Source organism: Hemitrygon akajei, chromosome 7 (genome assembly GCF_048418815.1).
Source record: "Hemitrygon akajei chromosome 7, sHemAka1.3, whole genome shotgun sequence".
NCBI classification, from domain to species: domain Eukaryota; kingdom Metazoa; phylum Chordata; class Chondrichthyes; order Myliobatiformes; family Dasyatidae; genus Hemitrygon; species Hemitrygon akajei.
In genome coordinates, this window is record NC_133130.1 from 133,004,357 (window position 1) to 133,021,263 (window position 16,907).

General features: G+C 40.9%; 1 protein-coding gene across 1 annotated transcript in view; it reads right to left on the reverse strand.

The window, feature by feature from the left end:
• Nucleotides 1-16,907, reverse strand: part of piwil1 (piwi-like RNA-mediated gene silencing 1) — a 103,331-nt gene that overhangs the window by 61,038 nt on the left and 25,386 nt on the right. The window contains exons 8-9 of the mRNA XM_073051979.1: nt 14,204-14,315; nt 13,983-14,106 (exon numbers count right to left, since the gene is read on the reverse strand). Coding sequence (XP_072908080.1) covers nt 13,983-14,106; nt 14,204-14,315 — 236 coding nt within the window. The remainder of the gene's footprint in view (nt 1-13,982; nt 14,107-14,203; nt 14,316-16,907) is intronic.

Below are 16,907 nucleotides of genomic sequence, written 5' to 3' on the forward strand. Positions count from 1 at the left end.
TGGCCCTCCTTATCCGTGAGGGATTGGTTCCGGGACCCCTCGCAGATACCAAAAACCACGGATGTTCAAATCCCTTATTCAACCTGTCTCAATGCGGTGGACCTGAGGACCCAACAGAATCCCAGATATTATTTAACCTGTCTCAGTGCGGTGGACATTAGGACCCGGCGGCAGAGATCTGAATCCACACTGTTTCTGTTCACAAAAATAATCATGATCACGATTGAAAATAAAGTGGAAATAATAAAGCGATCGAAAAAAGGTGAAACGCCATCGGTCATTGGAAAAGTGTTAGGCTGGAGGTTCCGGTGACGTCATCGAGAATGGCAGCTTAAGTCACTAGCTCCTCCAGAAAAACGCGTATTAAGCCCCGTTATCCCAACAAATATAATATTTTTCAAAAAATATTTGAACTGAAAAGAGGAGCAAGAATGGGGAAAAGGAATGGAAATAAAAAAAGCGACACTGAGGAGCCTGCGTCTGAGAGGAGTGCAGCGAGCAGCTCTCCGACCCGACCGCGTGCTAGCAAGGCGGCTGCTGGGCCTCGCTCAGTCGAAGCGGCGAATATCTTCCAAATCCTGAAAGAAATAATGGAGGTCCAGAAAGATATAAAGCAGCAGCTCCATGATATTAAGTCAGAACTCGCCAGCGTCAATCAAAAAATAGCAGTGGCAGAGACTCGAATTGAGAAGGTGGAAGATCGCGTTCAAAACGTGGAACGGATACTGAGCAAGACAATAAAAATATTAAATCACCAAGAAGGTAAACTGCTTGACCTGGAGGGAAGATCACGGCGGAAAAATATCAGAATCTACAACGTTCCTGAAGGAGCGGAGGGCTCGTCCATGATGGAGTTTGTCGGGAAGTTACTGTGGGACGCGCTGGATCTTCCCTCAGCTTTGGAGCTGGAAGTCAAAAGAGCCCACTGCGCGTTAGTCCCAAAACCTACCCAGGATATAAAGCCACGCTCAATAATAATAAAATTCCTTCGGTACAGCACCAAGGCGGAGATTCTACGAAGGGCCTGGGGTAAGAAGAGAGTGTTTTTAGAGGATAAATTAATATATTTCCACCAAGATTACCCCCCCCCGCGGTCCTCCAGAAACGCAAAGAATACTCCGAAGTAAAGCGAGTACTAAAGCAAAACAAGATTAGATTTCAAACTCCGTACCCCGCTAAACTTCGAGTGTTTTATGACAACGGGACGCAGCTGTACCAGACAGTGGAAGAGGCGACTACAGACATGAAGGCCAGAGGGTTGCCTGTCAGCGTGACCAAAACCAGGGAAAGCCTGGCTGAGGAATTATCCCGCTCCGCCTGGAAAATAGTGCGAGAATCGAGAAGGCAGGAGACGGGAGGAGGCCGAGAGAAATATATCAGGAAGAGACCGGGAGTTTCCCAAAGACAGTCCTCACCCCCTTCAGAAGAGCCATAAGGTTTGGCTAACTTTAAAAATGTTGAGAAGCTAAATGGAAGCAAAAGTACATGGTGATATAACTATCTTGAGAAATACTTATTATAATGAGGATTTTATATTACTTAGTTGTTATTCTTTATTTGCTCACTTACTCCCTTTTCCCCACCAAAATGAGAATATATATATATATGTAATGTGTGTATCAACTCACAAGTAGGAGGGGTTATCCCCCACAGCTAGACATTTCCTCTAGCTCAACGCAGGGTCATCTACTAGAGACCTCAGCCTTGGAATCACACGTTCGTTGCCATTTTTGTTATTATTTGCGTTTCTTCGTTCTTATTTGTTCTGATTTGTTCAGGGAGTAAGTTTTATTCTAATTTCAATGATACATTGACATGTAACATTTACCCAAAAGGCTGGTATATGTCTAGGGGAAAAGGAGATCCAGCCACACACCAACCCCGCCTCCCGTACACGCAGGTGCTGTGAGAATCGAGTTTATGCCTAGCTCCCGCCAACAGTATCAGACCCACAATACCGTTATGAAATACACTTTAAAGAGTTTACTAAAATAAAAGAGTATTAGGCAATAATGTATATATATATATATATATATATATATATATATATATATATATACAAGGAAAAAAACAAAAGGTGCCAACTTATCAAAGTTCAGTCAGGTTAGTGCACTCGTCGGAGCTCAACCATCGAACGATTCGACCCCTCGTCGCTTGCCTCCGACTTCAACGTCTTCCACCTCGGACTCCCGGTGGTCTTCCGAGCACACGTCCACCTTCCTCGGTGTCTCCCTCCCGACTCTCTTCACACTCCCAGCCCACGCAACCCCTCCCCCAAGTTCCCAGCCTCACAAAACACATTAACATTCCCCATTGATTAACAAATGAATACAATTACCATATCAGCCATTCTAAAGCGAAACAATGGCGAGAGAAACATTTATCAGACAAAGAAGCATTCCTACTTGTAACAAACCAAAGAAGCTATTTTGAGTAACATACATAGGACATTGTACAGACAGATAAATACAGATGGCTAAGGACAAGGTAAAATTCATTTCTTTTAATGATAGGGCTATTAAATCCTATCAAACGTAAGAGAATTTTATCCAATTTGGAACAATTTGATTCACACTGGGAAAAATGGTTTAACTACATAATGCCTCATAGGCCTGATTTTATTCTCACAAATCAATGAATCTGTTCTTTAAAAAAAATCACTCCCTACTTGTACATAGTTCTTTCCTTTTGCTTGTTTTTTCTTTCCACTCTTTTCTATAAGTGTGTACCTCAGATAAATACTTTGTGGAGATTTGTGATATGTATGATTATATGATATATATGTACAATGTCTGAAATACATCTTATGGAAATGTTTGTTTGATGATGAACTTCAATAAAAAAATAAATTACAAAAAAAAGGAAATGCGTTAGGCTACGTCAGTCAATGATCGGAACAATTTTAAAGGATAAAGTGAGAAAGGCCCTGCCCTGATGAAAGCTACAAGTATTATTAAGCAACGCAGTGGTTTAATTATTGGGTTTTGGGTTTTTGATCCTCCACATCAACCTGGCTGGATGGAGAGCGCACTCAAAAGCAGTGTCACTGGCTTGCACTCGGGAACTTCCGTTCCTGAGCCCGGCGCTGAAACATGCGTTCTTAAGTTTTTTATATGCATAGAAAGGTAAAATATACACTATATACTAGGACAAACGTTTGACTAACTGACACTAAATAATACCGGATGTACCTGTTCTGACTTATTTAGTAAGAGAACTTCCGGCTTTTTTTGATTCCGATCCACGATAACCCACACACATCCTCCTGTATACTTTAAATCATCTCTAGATTACTTATAACACCTAATACAATGTAAATACTATGTAAAATAGCTGTTATACTGCATTGTTTTGGGAATAATGACAAGAAAAAAAAGTCTGTACATGCTCGAACAAGTGCTAGAAGAGCACCTCCGGGTTTTCTCGATTCGCAGTTGGTTGAATTCATAGATGCAGAACTCGTGGATAAGGAGGGCCGACTGTACCATATTCCTCTACATATATTGAAGCCTTAACAATTACAAATCTCCCATACTTATCCTTAATGCAGCCTAATAACTTAAAAGGTAAGTTCTTCCTAATTAAAATGTCCACCCCCCGCCCCCCCACTCCTGGTATTAAAGCATGAGAAATAGACTTGATCAAATCCACTCTGTTGCAGTGTTCTTTATCATTTAAATGTGTCTCCTGCAATAAGGCTATGTCCACCCTCTCCTTTTTCAGGTTTAGTAGAATTTTCTTTCTCTTGATTGATGAATGACTCCCCTTAATGTTCCAAGTGCACAATTTTAATATTTCTGACCATAACCCTTCATAACAATCATTTGACTCCGGAGGTGAAGAAACCCGACTTAAGATCAGCTGAGCAGCAATAAGTAAACAAAAAAAAACACACAGATAAAAACCAAAGCACCAACAATGCTGAACAAAAGGACTTACCCCACACTTAAAGGGGATATCTGAACCTTCTAGCACCCCATATTCTGCCCCACTACCAATGTGGCATTTAACATAGTCAAAAATGAAAACAGGGCATAATTTATCAATCCACCGATTTGTTACCATCATGTTTAAACTCCTTCAGGTTGAAGCGTCACCGCCAAGTTAAACAAATAATGAAACTGTATTAATCAAAACAAATATGTTACCCATCCTATATCTTGCCATTGAGTAATGAAAAGGTGAAATAAAGCGACCATCAAGCATGTTATTGTCCATGACCAGGGCTACACAATATATACATTCTTTAGCCCAACGTGTCCACAAAGGTTTTAGCTTCGTCAGGAGAATCAAATATCTTGGTGGTCGCGTTATAGGTGATTCTCAGCGCCGCTGGGTATAGCATAAAGTGCTGGATTCCAGATTCTCTCAACCGCTTCTTCATCTGGTCGAATCCTTTGCACTTCTGAACAACAGCCACCGAGAAATCTTGAAAAAACGTAAGCCTGGATTCCTCATATATTAAAGCCTGGGTATCAGTCCCGCAGCGTCTCGAAGCCTCCATCACTCTTTGCTTATCACCAAAATTATGGAACCGTACAAGGACAGGTTGAGGGCGTTGGTCTGAGCCCGGCTTTGGAGTCAACGTGCGGTGAGCTCTTTCCACTTTAATGCGTCCAGCCTTGGTTTCCAAATCAAGGAAATGAGGCAGCCAGCCCTCAAAAAACTTCACTGGCTGGCTGCCTTCTGTACCTTCAGGTAGACTGATGATCCGTATGTTCTTCCTCCTGTCACTATTCTCAAGATTGTCGATATGGTCAGACAGGCTTTGAACTTGCTCTTCCAGCGCCTGGATGCGGCTTTGGGCCTGATCAGCTACAGTCTCTACCGCGGAGAATTGGCCCTTGGCCTCGGTCGTTCTTGTATCAAGATTTTTAAGCTCCAATGTGTGGTTTTGGAGAGAGTGGAGCCAGCTTCTCATCCATCATTTTGGATATGCTCTCCATAACTTCCTGAATTACTTGACAAAAAACAGGGTTAACACTCCCCAGCCCCGGGCAAGCGCTCTGTGCAGTCCATCTTGGTCGTCTTTTTAGTACTTTTCGGTGCATGGTGTTGGAACAGCTCAAAACATACTCAATGTTCACATTATTAAATCCAACACTTGGGCACTTAAAAAAAAGTTGTAACGGATAGGTTTATATGCAAAATTATCAGTATTGTGGTGCTGAGCTCAGCAAAGCAGACCTTTCACTGTGCCGCCATCTTGAAATCCCAACTGAAACCTAGTTCCAGGTGAATGACAAATAATCCCATTACATTCTCATAGTTCAAAAGTTCAAAGTATGTATAAATTTATTATTATCAATGTATGTATAAATTATATAACCTTGAGATTTGTCTGCTTACAGTCAGTCACAAAACAAGAAATGTAGAGCTCATATGACTAAGGATAAGCCATCTCGTTTTTATTCGGATACATCTCCCTACTGTGACAGATGTAATAATGGAGAAGTGTCATTAATTCTATGTTTTTGACTTGTCTGAATCTTGAAAAATATTGGAAGGAAGTTTTTCAAACTTTTTCTTTACTTTTTAAAGTCAGTTTTAAGTCTAACCCTGACAGCCTTATTCGGTATTGTTGTAGGACAAGATATTAAGCTGAAGGCATCTGACCTACCGTAGATTCCGTACTACAGAGCGCACCTGATTAAAAGCCGCAGGCTCTAATTTTAGAAAGAAAATCAATTTTGTACTTGTACAAGCCGCACCGGATTTTAAGCCGCAGGTGTCCCACGTTGTAATATGAGATATTTACACAGAAAGATATTACACGTGAGGATTTTTTAACTTTTAATTAAATCCGTATGGTAACATAAACAAATACATATTGCAAATGCTTTTTTTCAAACCGTGCCTGTAACACGGCTACTTTTAAATATACATACGTATCGGTAACACACAAATTACATTGCGTATACTTTTTTACTGAACAGTGCACGAACAACATTCCAATATCTCCTAACGACTGGTAAAAAAATATATACTGCAGCCTACCAGGAAAAGTTATTGATCGCCTTTAACTTAAAAGCAGCGTTCTCGCGCGGGTCTAATGCGCTCACCCCCACCTTTCCGTTTATCGTAAACCGGTATTTCCCACAAGACGTGGCGAAACCAGATGTGACGTCATAGCATCCCGGGATGTAGTACAGAAAACAAATATACTTAAAACACTTCTAACTTTAACTAGAAAATACTAACAAATGAATTACTAAGCGAAAATATTATAAACTAAATAACTGCCATAAAGGCAGCACAATGCTTTTCTTCGAGTGTTTTCCATGTTGATGAGGGTGAGTACAAATGACTGATTTACAATAATTTAATTGTGAAAGTGCGCTTGATTTATTGTACAATTTCATTGGACCTCTGTGAACTATTCATCAATTTTATTGGTCTACTGTTACGAGGCAAAATGTTTTTGGCGGCATGAAAAAAAACCATGCATTAGCCGCACCGTAGTAAAGGCCGCAGTGTTCAAAGCTGTTCAAAGCATGGGGAAAAAGTAGCGGCTTATAATCCGGCATCTACAGTATATATTTTGGCCTTTCGCCCTCTTATAGCTAGGAGCTGGGGTCACCAACCTTTTTTGTACCGCAAACCCGTTTAATATTGACAATATTCTTGCGGACTGGCCAACAGGGTGGGGGGGGGGGGGTGTTAATCGCAACCGGAATATAGGTGATAAGTCAACTATAAGTCACTTATAAGTGGCTAATACACTCAATTTCACTTCTAAAAGGGTTGATCTAACAAATTTAATATTAAACACAGCGCATATTTTCCTCGCATGAATATAGTGATAAGTCAATTTTAAGTCACTTATAAGCCAATAGCATAACATTTTAAGTAACATTTGGATATTAAACACACAGCGCATACTTTCCTCGTATGAACATATAAAATCATTGCAACACACCAATATCACTGAATCAGTGGGAGCCTGCAACAAGACAGTCCCATCAAAGGGTGATGGGAGACAGTGATATTCGAAGGAGGTTCCTTATGTCCAGTCTATTCCGCAATTTAGTTTTCATGGCTCTCAGCACTTGCTTCTGTCCCACTTGCTCATGTTTTTTCTGCTCAAAAAACTCAATGGGTTTGTCTAAGTGCAGGGTGCTTGGACTCAAGGTGCCAAAGCAGTTTTGAGGGTTTCATTGCCTCATTAGATAGCCTCCGGGCCCCAACTCCAGCTTCCGCCCGCCAGACGCCTTGGCCAGATGTGGCTGATTGTGGGTGGGGTGAGAGGACAAAGTAAGGGCCTGAGGTCCCCGTGTCGGGGTCACAGCAGTCACAGTCCGGAGAGAGCGAGCGAGCGAGCGAGGAGGAGTGCAACAGGGCGCGCGCCCGCCCCCCCCACCCCCCGTAGGTAGGTAGGATCTATCGGCCGACAAAAGTTTGGCTTGAGGGATGACTTTCAGTAGATCACAGCAAGGTAACTGCTCTGCTACTTACGAAACCCCGAGCCCGAATTAGGTTGTCTGCGAATATTTTAGCACCGGGTTCCCCACAAACATAAAACAGGTTTAGAGGCGGTGCCCATCTGTCTGTGCTCCAGGCCAGTACCAACAGCACTTCTCGCCGGCCAGTTACCCGAGGCCAACCAGTGATCCCTGGCGCTAGGGTATCACTTCATTTAGGTGACTGATGACCTCGCGTGTGTTCAACAGTGGGCATGACAGGGAATACAGTTGACTCATATCGTTTCATATCGCCAAATCATATCATTTCCTCGTGGCCAAGTAGCACATGCTTTGCGGCCCGGTACTGGTCCACGGCCCAGTGGTTGGGGACTACTGGCTAGGACGACACTTTTGTTTAAATGGAAAGATATTTTTCCTCCTACTCATGCTCAATGGTTATGTGACATTATGTCATGTTTAGATTTAGAGAAGATTCGTTGTTCGATTTCTGAATCTCATCAAGACTTTCAAACATTGTGGGGACCTTTTCTGAATTATTTTCAAAACCTTCAATTTGTTGTTTAAACTCAGATGTTGGCTACTATTAATTTTTATTATATGAGAAGGTATTTTACCTTCTTTTCTCCTTAATGAACAGCTTCGGTCTTGGTAGGGGTTAGACTCTTTTTTGCAATAAATTAGTATAGTTCAATATAACTATTGATTAACTTATATGAATACAGGGTAATGAGATTGTTATTATGAACAGATATAATGTAATTGGTAGTTACTTAAAAATCTTTTTTGACCTTTTATATACACTTTCTTGTACTCTGTATTCTTCTACGTAGAAGCTATATAGAAACTAATAAAAATATTGGAAAGAGAGAGAAAACAAGAAACATGAAAGAACCCAATTAAAGAAAGACCAATACCCAAACCACAGAGAAAGAGAGGGGAAAACAAATACAAATCAGCCAAACACTACAGGTGAGCAACAGCATTCCAAACCAAATTGAGTCCATAGACCTAAATCCCCGGAGCAGCCCCAGTCGGCCCAAAGCCTCAGACTCAATTTATCATATAAGTGGGGCAAATTGCCACAAAGCATGTTGCAGCCTCACAGCCTCAATGCCGAGGATAGAATAGAACATCGTGGGAAAGCAAGTAAAATCGGCACAACCCTCTCCTCTGGTCCCGACACTCTGCCTTTCCAATCTGGGCTGGCATTTAAATCGTCCAAATATCAGGTCGTGGCCTGCTGGGCTCTGGCGCAGCAATATGCTTTGGGCCTAGATCACACCACCCAGCCTGAAGCCATTCTTAACCTCTCCCAATCAGTTCGGCACTTAAAGCGATTTAACTTTGCACCCGGTTTAGGTTGACGAGCACCAAAACTTCTCCACTTTGGCTCCTCTTCAAATCACTCACTCCGAATCCATCTCCAATAGATACATCATCTGAGACTGGCCTTGCACACATTGCTCTACAACATTACAATGCACCAGCACGGCTCATCCTCAAATCAGCTTTGCGTCCACTCGCCTCTTCGTTGTTTACAGTGATAGTTCACCACAACTTAAATCATAAAAATAGTTATTATTGATGCTTTTAGTTGTATTTTTCTTGTCTTCTGAACTAAGCTGTAAGCTGTGGCACAACTTCAGTCAGGTCATCTTAAACCGGAAAGGTTGGCGTGACACCGTGAAATTTAGGCACTGATTATAGCATAATCATCCTCTGAGCCATTTTCATGGCAAGCTAACTGGCCTAGTTAAAATTGATGGATTCCCCCCCCCCCCATTCATACTCTGTGATCTAGACATCATTAGCAAGGTCAACACATATGCAGAGCAATACACACAAAATGCTGGAGGAACCTCAGCATCTATGGAGAGGAAAGTTCCGGGCCAAGAGCCTTCATCAGGAGGGTCACCCTTCTAGCATCTGCAGAATCTGGAGTTATCAACACATTTTTAATTGCACTCACCTGTGAGGAAGTGGTATGAAATGACTCAAGGATAGGGAGAGGTGATTGCACTTGCAGATTTCCCCCGCTATCCGAAGGTAGAGCGTTCCTATGAAAATGTTTGTAAGCCGAAATGTCGCAAAGCGAAGAAGCAATTACCATTTATTAATATGGGAAAAATTTGTGAGCGTTCCCAGACCCAAAAAATAACCTACAAAATCATGCCAAATAACACATAAACCTAAAATAACAGTAACATATTGTAAGAGCAGGAATGATCTGATAAATACACAGCCTCTATAAAGTAGAAATACTTTCCTGCAATCATTGCAGCACTGTCTAGCGTAGCGAAAATCTCACTTCTTAGTGCTACTAGCATAGCAGAAGCAGTGTTATCAGAAGCAGTCTCATACCAAATACCACATAAAAATACACAGCCTATATAAAGTAGAAATAATGTATGTCCTGTACAGTGTAGTTTCACTTACCGGAATCGGGAAGACAGCAAGCACACTGATGATGGTGTGTTAGGCTGAGTCGTCGGAGGTTGGGGTGCACAGAACACAACAGGAAGTGTTTTCTCATCAACGCCCTTAAGTGCCCTTGGATTTTCTGACAGCATCACCAGTGGTGTTAATCATAGGTATTAGTGTAAACCTGGCCTGTGTCCCTTAGCCTGCTTTTCCTCTATCGAAATAAATGTCTTGCTCCGAACTTTTCGGCAGCTTCAGTATCAGCCAAAGCACTCTCTCCAGTAAATGTTAAACTATGAAGCTGCTCTCGCCTCAGAAACCGATCAAATCACCCATGACTACCTTTAAATTCCACTTTCGCAACACTTTCATCACCATCATCCAGTACTTTCTGTTTCAGTTTATCGAAAAGACTGACTGATTTCTCCTTAGGTATAAGATAACTTAACGGAACGCCATGCTTTGTACACCCATCAATCCACTCAAGCAATAGACTTTCCATTTTATCCATTATTGGATGCCGACTAAAAGAGACCACTTTGCTATGAGCAGAACCAACAGTAACAGCGGCAGCTTTCAAGATTCTTTCTCTCTGCGTATAAATAGTGCAAATGGTTCAACGCACAGACGTCCTAACTTCGTTCACCATGATCAAAATGCTTAATTATGTCTAGTTTTACACTAAGTGTAACACCCTTACAAGCTCTCCTAGGCTTTTCCGATACCTTAGAACTCACCTTGCTAACAGATGCACAAAATAAATTGACATAAAGCACAGATGCTCACAGGCAGGTGTTTAAGCAATGCTGGCTAGAATGCAGTTCCAGAGGAGGAGGAGCTGCCTTTTTTCATAACTGTGAAAACACCTTCTGTTAGCAAAAACAGGTAACTAATGTAGGTCTTTCATAACAGCGAGGTGTCGTAAAGCGAACGTTCAAAAAACGGGAGCCACCCGCATTTTCCAATTGTGATGTTCACAACCTGATAGTTACAGTTTCTTGAAGAAATATTCAGCCTGCACAACCGTTTTCACATTTTGCTGTCTCATTTTCTAAATTTAAAATAATGAAGTAGGACTTTTTAACTAATCTACAAGCATTGTAGATTGTGCCAAATCAAAATAAAAATTCTAAAACTTGTCAATAATTTACTAAAAATTAAAAACTAAAACGTTGAGACTGAAAAAGTCTTCATCCTCTTTGTAATTCCTCCAAGAGGACCACAACCTTGTTGTGGTTTGAAGGCTTGCATGCCTCAGTGACCCAGAGAGCTATTTTGGGCTTGGTGGGATCACCCATGCCAAACAGGTCAAAAGTCAGACTAAGAGTGGTCCACCAGTCAGGATTTCAACTCAGGGCTAACGACCTTGACTGGTAAAACAAAACTGTTACTGAAACAGGAATGAAGAATCCTTCTACATCTGTGTGAGACGGTATTCCTGAGTCTCCACCCAGGACTTGCATGATGGACAGTAATATACACAATAGTGTATATTATATACATTTCTCGGACATTAAATGCACCTATTGAACCTACAAGTATCTGGGGCTGAAGCTGGATGATAGACTTGAACAGAACACCAACACAGAGGCTGTGTACAATAAGGGTCAGAGTTGCCTCTACTTCCTGAGGAGACTGAGGTCTTTGGAGTATGCAGGTCTCTCCTTGACATGTTCTACCAGTCTGTCGTCACCAGTACAATCTTCTATGCAGTCACATCTTCTATGCTGGGGAAATGGCATCAACATGAGTGATGCTGACAGGCTCAATAAATTGATTAGAAAGGCTGGCTCTGTTATAGGAGTCAAACTGGACACACTGGAGGCTGTGGTAGAATAAAATACCCCACCAAAAATCCTGGCAATTCTGGACAATGTTTCTCAACCTCTGCGTGTCACCTTGGCTGAACAAAAGAGCACTTTTAGTAACAGACTAAGACAACTGTGCTGTTTCAAAGAGCGCTATATAAGGTCATTCTTATCCTCAGTCATTAGGCTCTATAATAAGTCAACCTATGGCTGGGGAAGTGATGACACCCTCCTGTTAGTGGTAACTTATTTTTTATTCTTTCTACTTCTCTTCTAATATTTATATTTGTGTACTTGTAATGCTATTGTGACAATGTAATGTCCTTTGGAATCAATAATTTATCTATCTTAATGATATCAGTCCATGGCATAACAAAGGTTGGGAAATCCTGCACTAAAAAATTACTTCATGAAGAAGGTGGTTCAGACCACGTTCCCAGTGTCTAGAACTGTAAAGCACTTTGAATTGCGCTAAGATTGTGAAAGGACAGTAGAAATGAAATCATGCTCAAACAGGAAAAAAAAGACACTTCACCTACAACACCCATACCCTATTAATCTCTAGAAGCCAATGCAACAGATCTATTACTGTATTAGTTAAGGACCACAGTGGAAAGTATCACAGCCTAGTGTGGAGACACCCAATGCCCAGGAACAGGAAAGGCTACAGAAAGTGGTGAACATAGCTTAGTCCCACACACGCAAAACTCAAGAAAGCAGCTTCCATCACTAATCCCTCTTCAGGCAGGAATATAGAAGACTTTGGTCCCAAACCACCAGGTTCAGAAACAAAGTTTAAAGTAAACTTATTATTAAAGCACATTAAAGTCATCACATACAACCCTGAGATTCACTCTCTTGCAGGCATTCTCTACGCAAAACAATGGAATCAATTAAAGACCACATCCAGAAGTACAAACGACCAATGTGCATAAGACAACAAACTATAAAAACTAAAAGAGAAAAAAGAAATAATAATAAATAAGCAATAAATATCAACATGAGATGAAGAATCTTTGAAAGTAAGTTCATTGGTTGTGGGAACAGATCAGTGATGGGGGCAAATGAAATTGAGCAAACTTAGCCCCTAGAATTCAAAAGACTGATGGTTGAGGGGTTCCTGAACCTGGTGGTGTTGATCCTGAGGCTCATGTATGACCCTACAATTATCAGGCTCATGTTTTGAAGCCTGGTGATTCCAATAAGATATTCTAGAGGGCAATAGTTCTAACAGAACATGTTTACAGATTATCAAGTAAATGGAGTTACGATATCAGCACTGAACAGTTTTAGTAAAAAGTTTGATTTGGGCAGATGTCTTCACCACTATTCAGGACTCATCACTTACATAAAAGCAAGGACGTAATGCTGAGGTTTTCTAAGGCACTGGTGAAGCCTCATTTGGGGTATTGTAAGCAGTTTTGGGCCCCTTATCTAAAGGAGGATGTTGGAGCGGGTTCAGAGGAGATTCACAAATAGGATTCTGGGATTAAAAGGCTTCCCATGGGAGGCATTTGATGGTTCAGGGCCTGTACTCACCGAAATTCGGAAGAATGAGGAGGATCTCAATGAATTCTACCGAATGATGAAAGGCTTTGATAGAGCGGATGTTTCCTGTGGTAGAGTGAGTAGGATCAAAGAGCACAGTCTCGAAATAGAGGAAAGTCCATTTAGAACACAGATGAGGAATTTCTTTAATCAGAGGGTAGTGAATCTGTGCAATTCATTGCCACAGGCAGCTGTGGATGCCAAATTATTGAATATATTTAAGGCAAAGGTTAATAGGTTCTTGATTAGTCAGGGTGTCAAAGGTTATGGAAAAGAAGGCAGGAGAACAGGATTGAGATGGAACTGGATCAGCCATGATGAAGTGGCGGTGCAGAGTAGATGGGCCAAGTGACCTAATTCTGCTCCTATATCTTATGGTCTTATAACAGTACAGGGTACGAACCCAAATGTCAAGATGGGGGCATTCCTGAAAGGAAATATTTTTAAATGAAGGTATTACAAATTAGCCACACACAGCAGAACAAACATTGTTACAAGTTATCAGAGTAGCTAATACAATACTGTAACTCCCTAAATCATGCCAGAGCTTCAGTACAGGTTGAAATTTCAATGAACAGCTCTAGGAAGTAGATTCCTTCAACAAAGGATTGTGTAACTGCAAATCAGCACAATGAAGTTGGATATATGATCACTGATCAGGCACAAACTTTGCATACATACTGTACATCAAGTAATAGCTAATTTAAAGGTTTTTAAACTTGCACAGTGCACAATTATTACATGGTGCTCCAATTAATGCAGTTTTAAAAATTCAAATTACCTGTAAGATAGCATAACTCTGGAATGAGACAGATGAGCCCCGCAGTGGCACCTTGAGGTCCCTGTCTCCTGGGCTGACTAACAAGCACTGGCTGATCCACATCAACGATATCCAGGCTGTATTGCTGTAAAATACAAATATCTCATTTTCCCTTGCAATATCCCCTTAAAAATAATTTGAAACTTCATTTTCATTGATCATTTAATTCAATAAAATGTCACCTCTTTGTAGTAATCAATGTAGCTGATTTGAGTTCCATCCATCTTTCTAAATGTGCTCCGGGGACTCTGAACCCAATCAATGTCATCAATTCGGTAAGTCTTGTTATTGTACCTGGATGTCACCAAAATGAATGGGACAATGGTAAAATGACAATGTTTCAAAGAAATACAGATTTGCACGCTTAAAACTCCTTCCCATCATCCAAGAGCCATTCGTATTCATGGCCCCCTCATATATTCCCCCTTTTCCAAAAACTGAACTGTAATTTTCCATTTTTAAATTCACTAATATCTTACCCTAACTTAAAATTCTGCCACGGTCTCATTTACTAACACTCCATTTAGAGCAGAGATAAGAAGGAATTTCTTTCACCAGAGGATGGTGAATCTCTGCAGTTCATTACCACAGACAACTATGGAGGTCAGGTCATTCGATATAAGTGGAGGTTGATAGGTTCTTGATTAGTCCAGGTGTCAAAGATTACGAGTTTAAGGCAGGAGAATGGGGTTGACAGGGATAATAAATCGGCCATGATAGAATAGCAGAGCAGAATCAATGGGCCAAAAGGCCCAATTCTGCTCCAATGTCATATGGTCTTATCATTACACTAACATATCCTCAGCTAGATAGTTTTTTCTTAATACTTTTGTTTTCAGGATTGGGTGATGCCAGTAAGAACTGTATTAACTAATAATGACTGACTGCCTAGATAATTCTGTCAACCTATTAAAACCACCATTATACTTCTACAATAGGATTTGCCAAGGATTTCAAAACATGGATGCAATAACAATGACATAAGTACACTAAGATGATGTACAACGAAGAAGAGGAAGTCAAAAAGTGACCAAGTTTCTTTTTCAGTGCTTAGAATTATCATGAAGATGTATAGTGTCTTAGGAGCACTACAGCACAGAAACAGGCCCTTCACCCCATCTAGTCCATGCTGGTCTGGTTTCTTGGGTCCTTTTTGCTCAGGCACTCTGGTTTCTATGCCTCTGCAACTCTAGTTTAACCACCCACGCCCCAGAGCAGCACTAGCAAACATTGCTGCAAATATACTGGTCCCCCTCAAGTTCAGGTGTGAACTGTCCTATTTGTACATGTCCCACCTTCCCTGGAAAAAAACCCAATGATCCAAAATCTGAACCCCTCCCTCCTGCACCATCTGCTTTGCCACATATTAAACTATATAATCTTCCTATTTCTGGCCTCACTAGCATATGACATGGGAGGCAATTCTGAGATCACAACCCTGGAAGTTCTGCCTTTTAACTTCGCACTTCTCTCTCTGAACTCACTTTACAGAACCTCAGTACACTGCTCTATAAGAGGTGCGGGAGCACAGAGAGCTGGGAGAAACTGGTGCACACGTCATTGAAGGCATACCCTGCACCTCCTGTTTCCACCTCCTACCTCGACCGCTTTATTCGCCCCTGGTTCAGACCCTTCCTACTCACGTCTGTGACTCCTCACATGCTCTGGATCTTTTCAATGATTTCAAGTTCTCTGACCCCAATCGTCTCACTTTCACTATGGATGTCCAGTCCCTATAAACTGCCAACCCTGATCAGGAGGGCCTTAAAGCTCACTGTTCCCTTCTAGACAACAGACCCCATACTCTTTACTTAATTTGATTAGTATTTGTATTTTGTATGTACTTTAAAATAAACGATTGTTAAAAATTAAGATTGCCCTTCATTCTCGACTCCTGGAAGAACCCCAAGGATTAGAAAATAAACTGAGGGCCAACAGTGTTAACTACAGTGGATTCTGGTTAATTGGGACACACTGGGACCAGTATATTTTGGCACAATTACGCAGCTGTCCCAAGTAGCTAAAGTTTCATAGAAATACTTAAAAACAAAAAATTCAAATTCCCATTTAGTGAGTCACAAATTATATATTTAAATGAACAGAACAAATTAGAACACCATCAATACTACAGTACTATAAAACTGTATTAGTTCCTAATAATTATCGAATAGAGGAATTCATCCAGTGTACACTGCCATGTACTTTTGACTGACTGCAAAGGAACAACAGTAGTGCAGATAATGGATTTCCTTCATGGAATGCTTTCGACAATTATCTCCTCCAAATCTTCACTTTCATTGTAACATTCCAGATGATTGTCGATACCTTCAAATACTTAGTAGTTCCTAATTTGTAGTGAAATTATTTCATTTTCACTCCCAGCCACTTCTGGCATCTCCAAACCTGAATGTTTGAAACTGCAGTGAGCAAAACTGTTCCGAATTGTCTTACTGCTTATTTCTCACTATCAGTAATTTTAAAACGATGTTTTTGAACACAAACACAAGCGACTAATACTATTTAAAAACTGCACACAAATGACTCTAGTTAGTAACAGTTCAGCAACAGTCTGTCCCAATTTAGTGGCATAGCATCATAAATAAAAGGAGGAAATCCCAGTGATTATCGTAACTAGTTTTCGCTCTTTAAGAGGCTGCCTCAATGGACCAAATTAACTGGATTCCACTGTATTTCTTTCCAAAGATGCTGTCTGATCTTCTGAGCATTTACAGTAGTTTTTGTTTTCATTATGCAATATTTCTAAGATGCCATGGATCTTGGCACAATAATGCTATGATCCAAAGGAATTTCGAGATAATGTAGACAAGATAGTAAATGGGTTCAAATATCTGGATAATCAAGATTTCTTCCAAAATAAGTGGAACC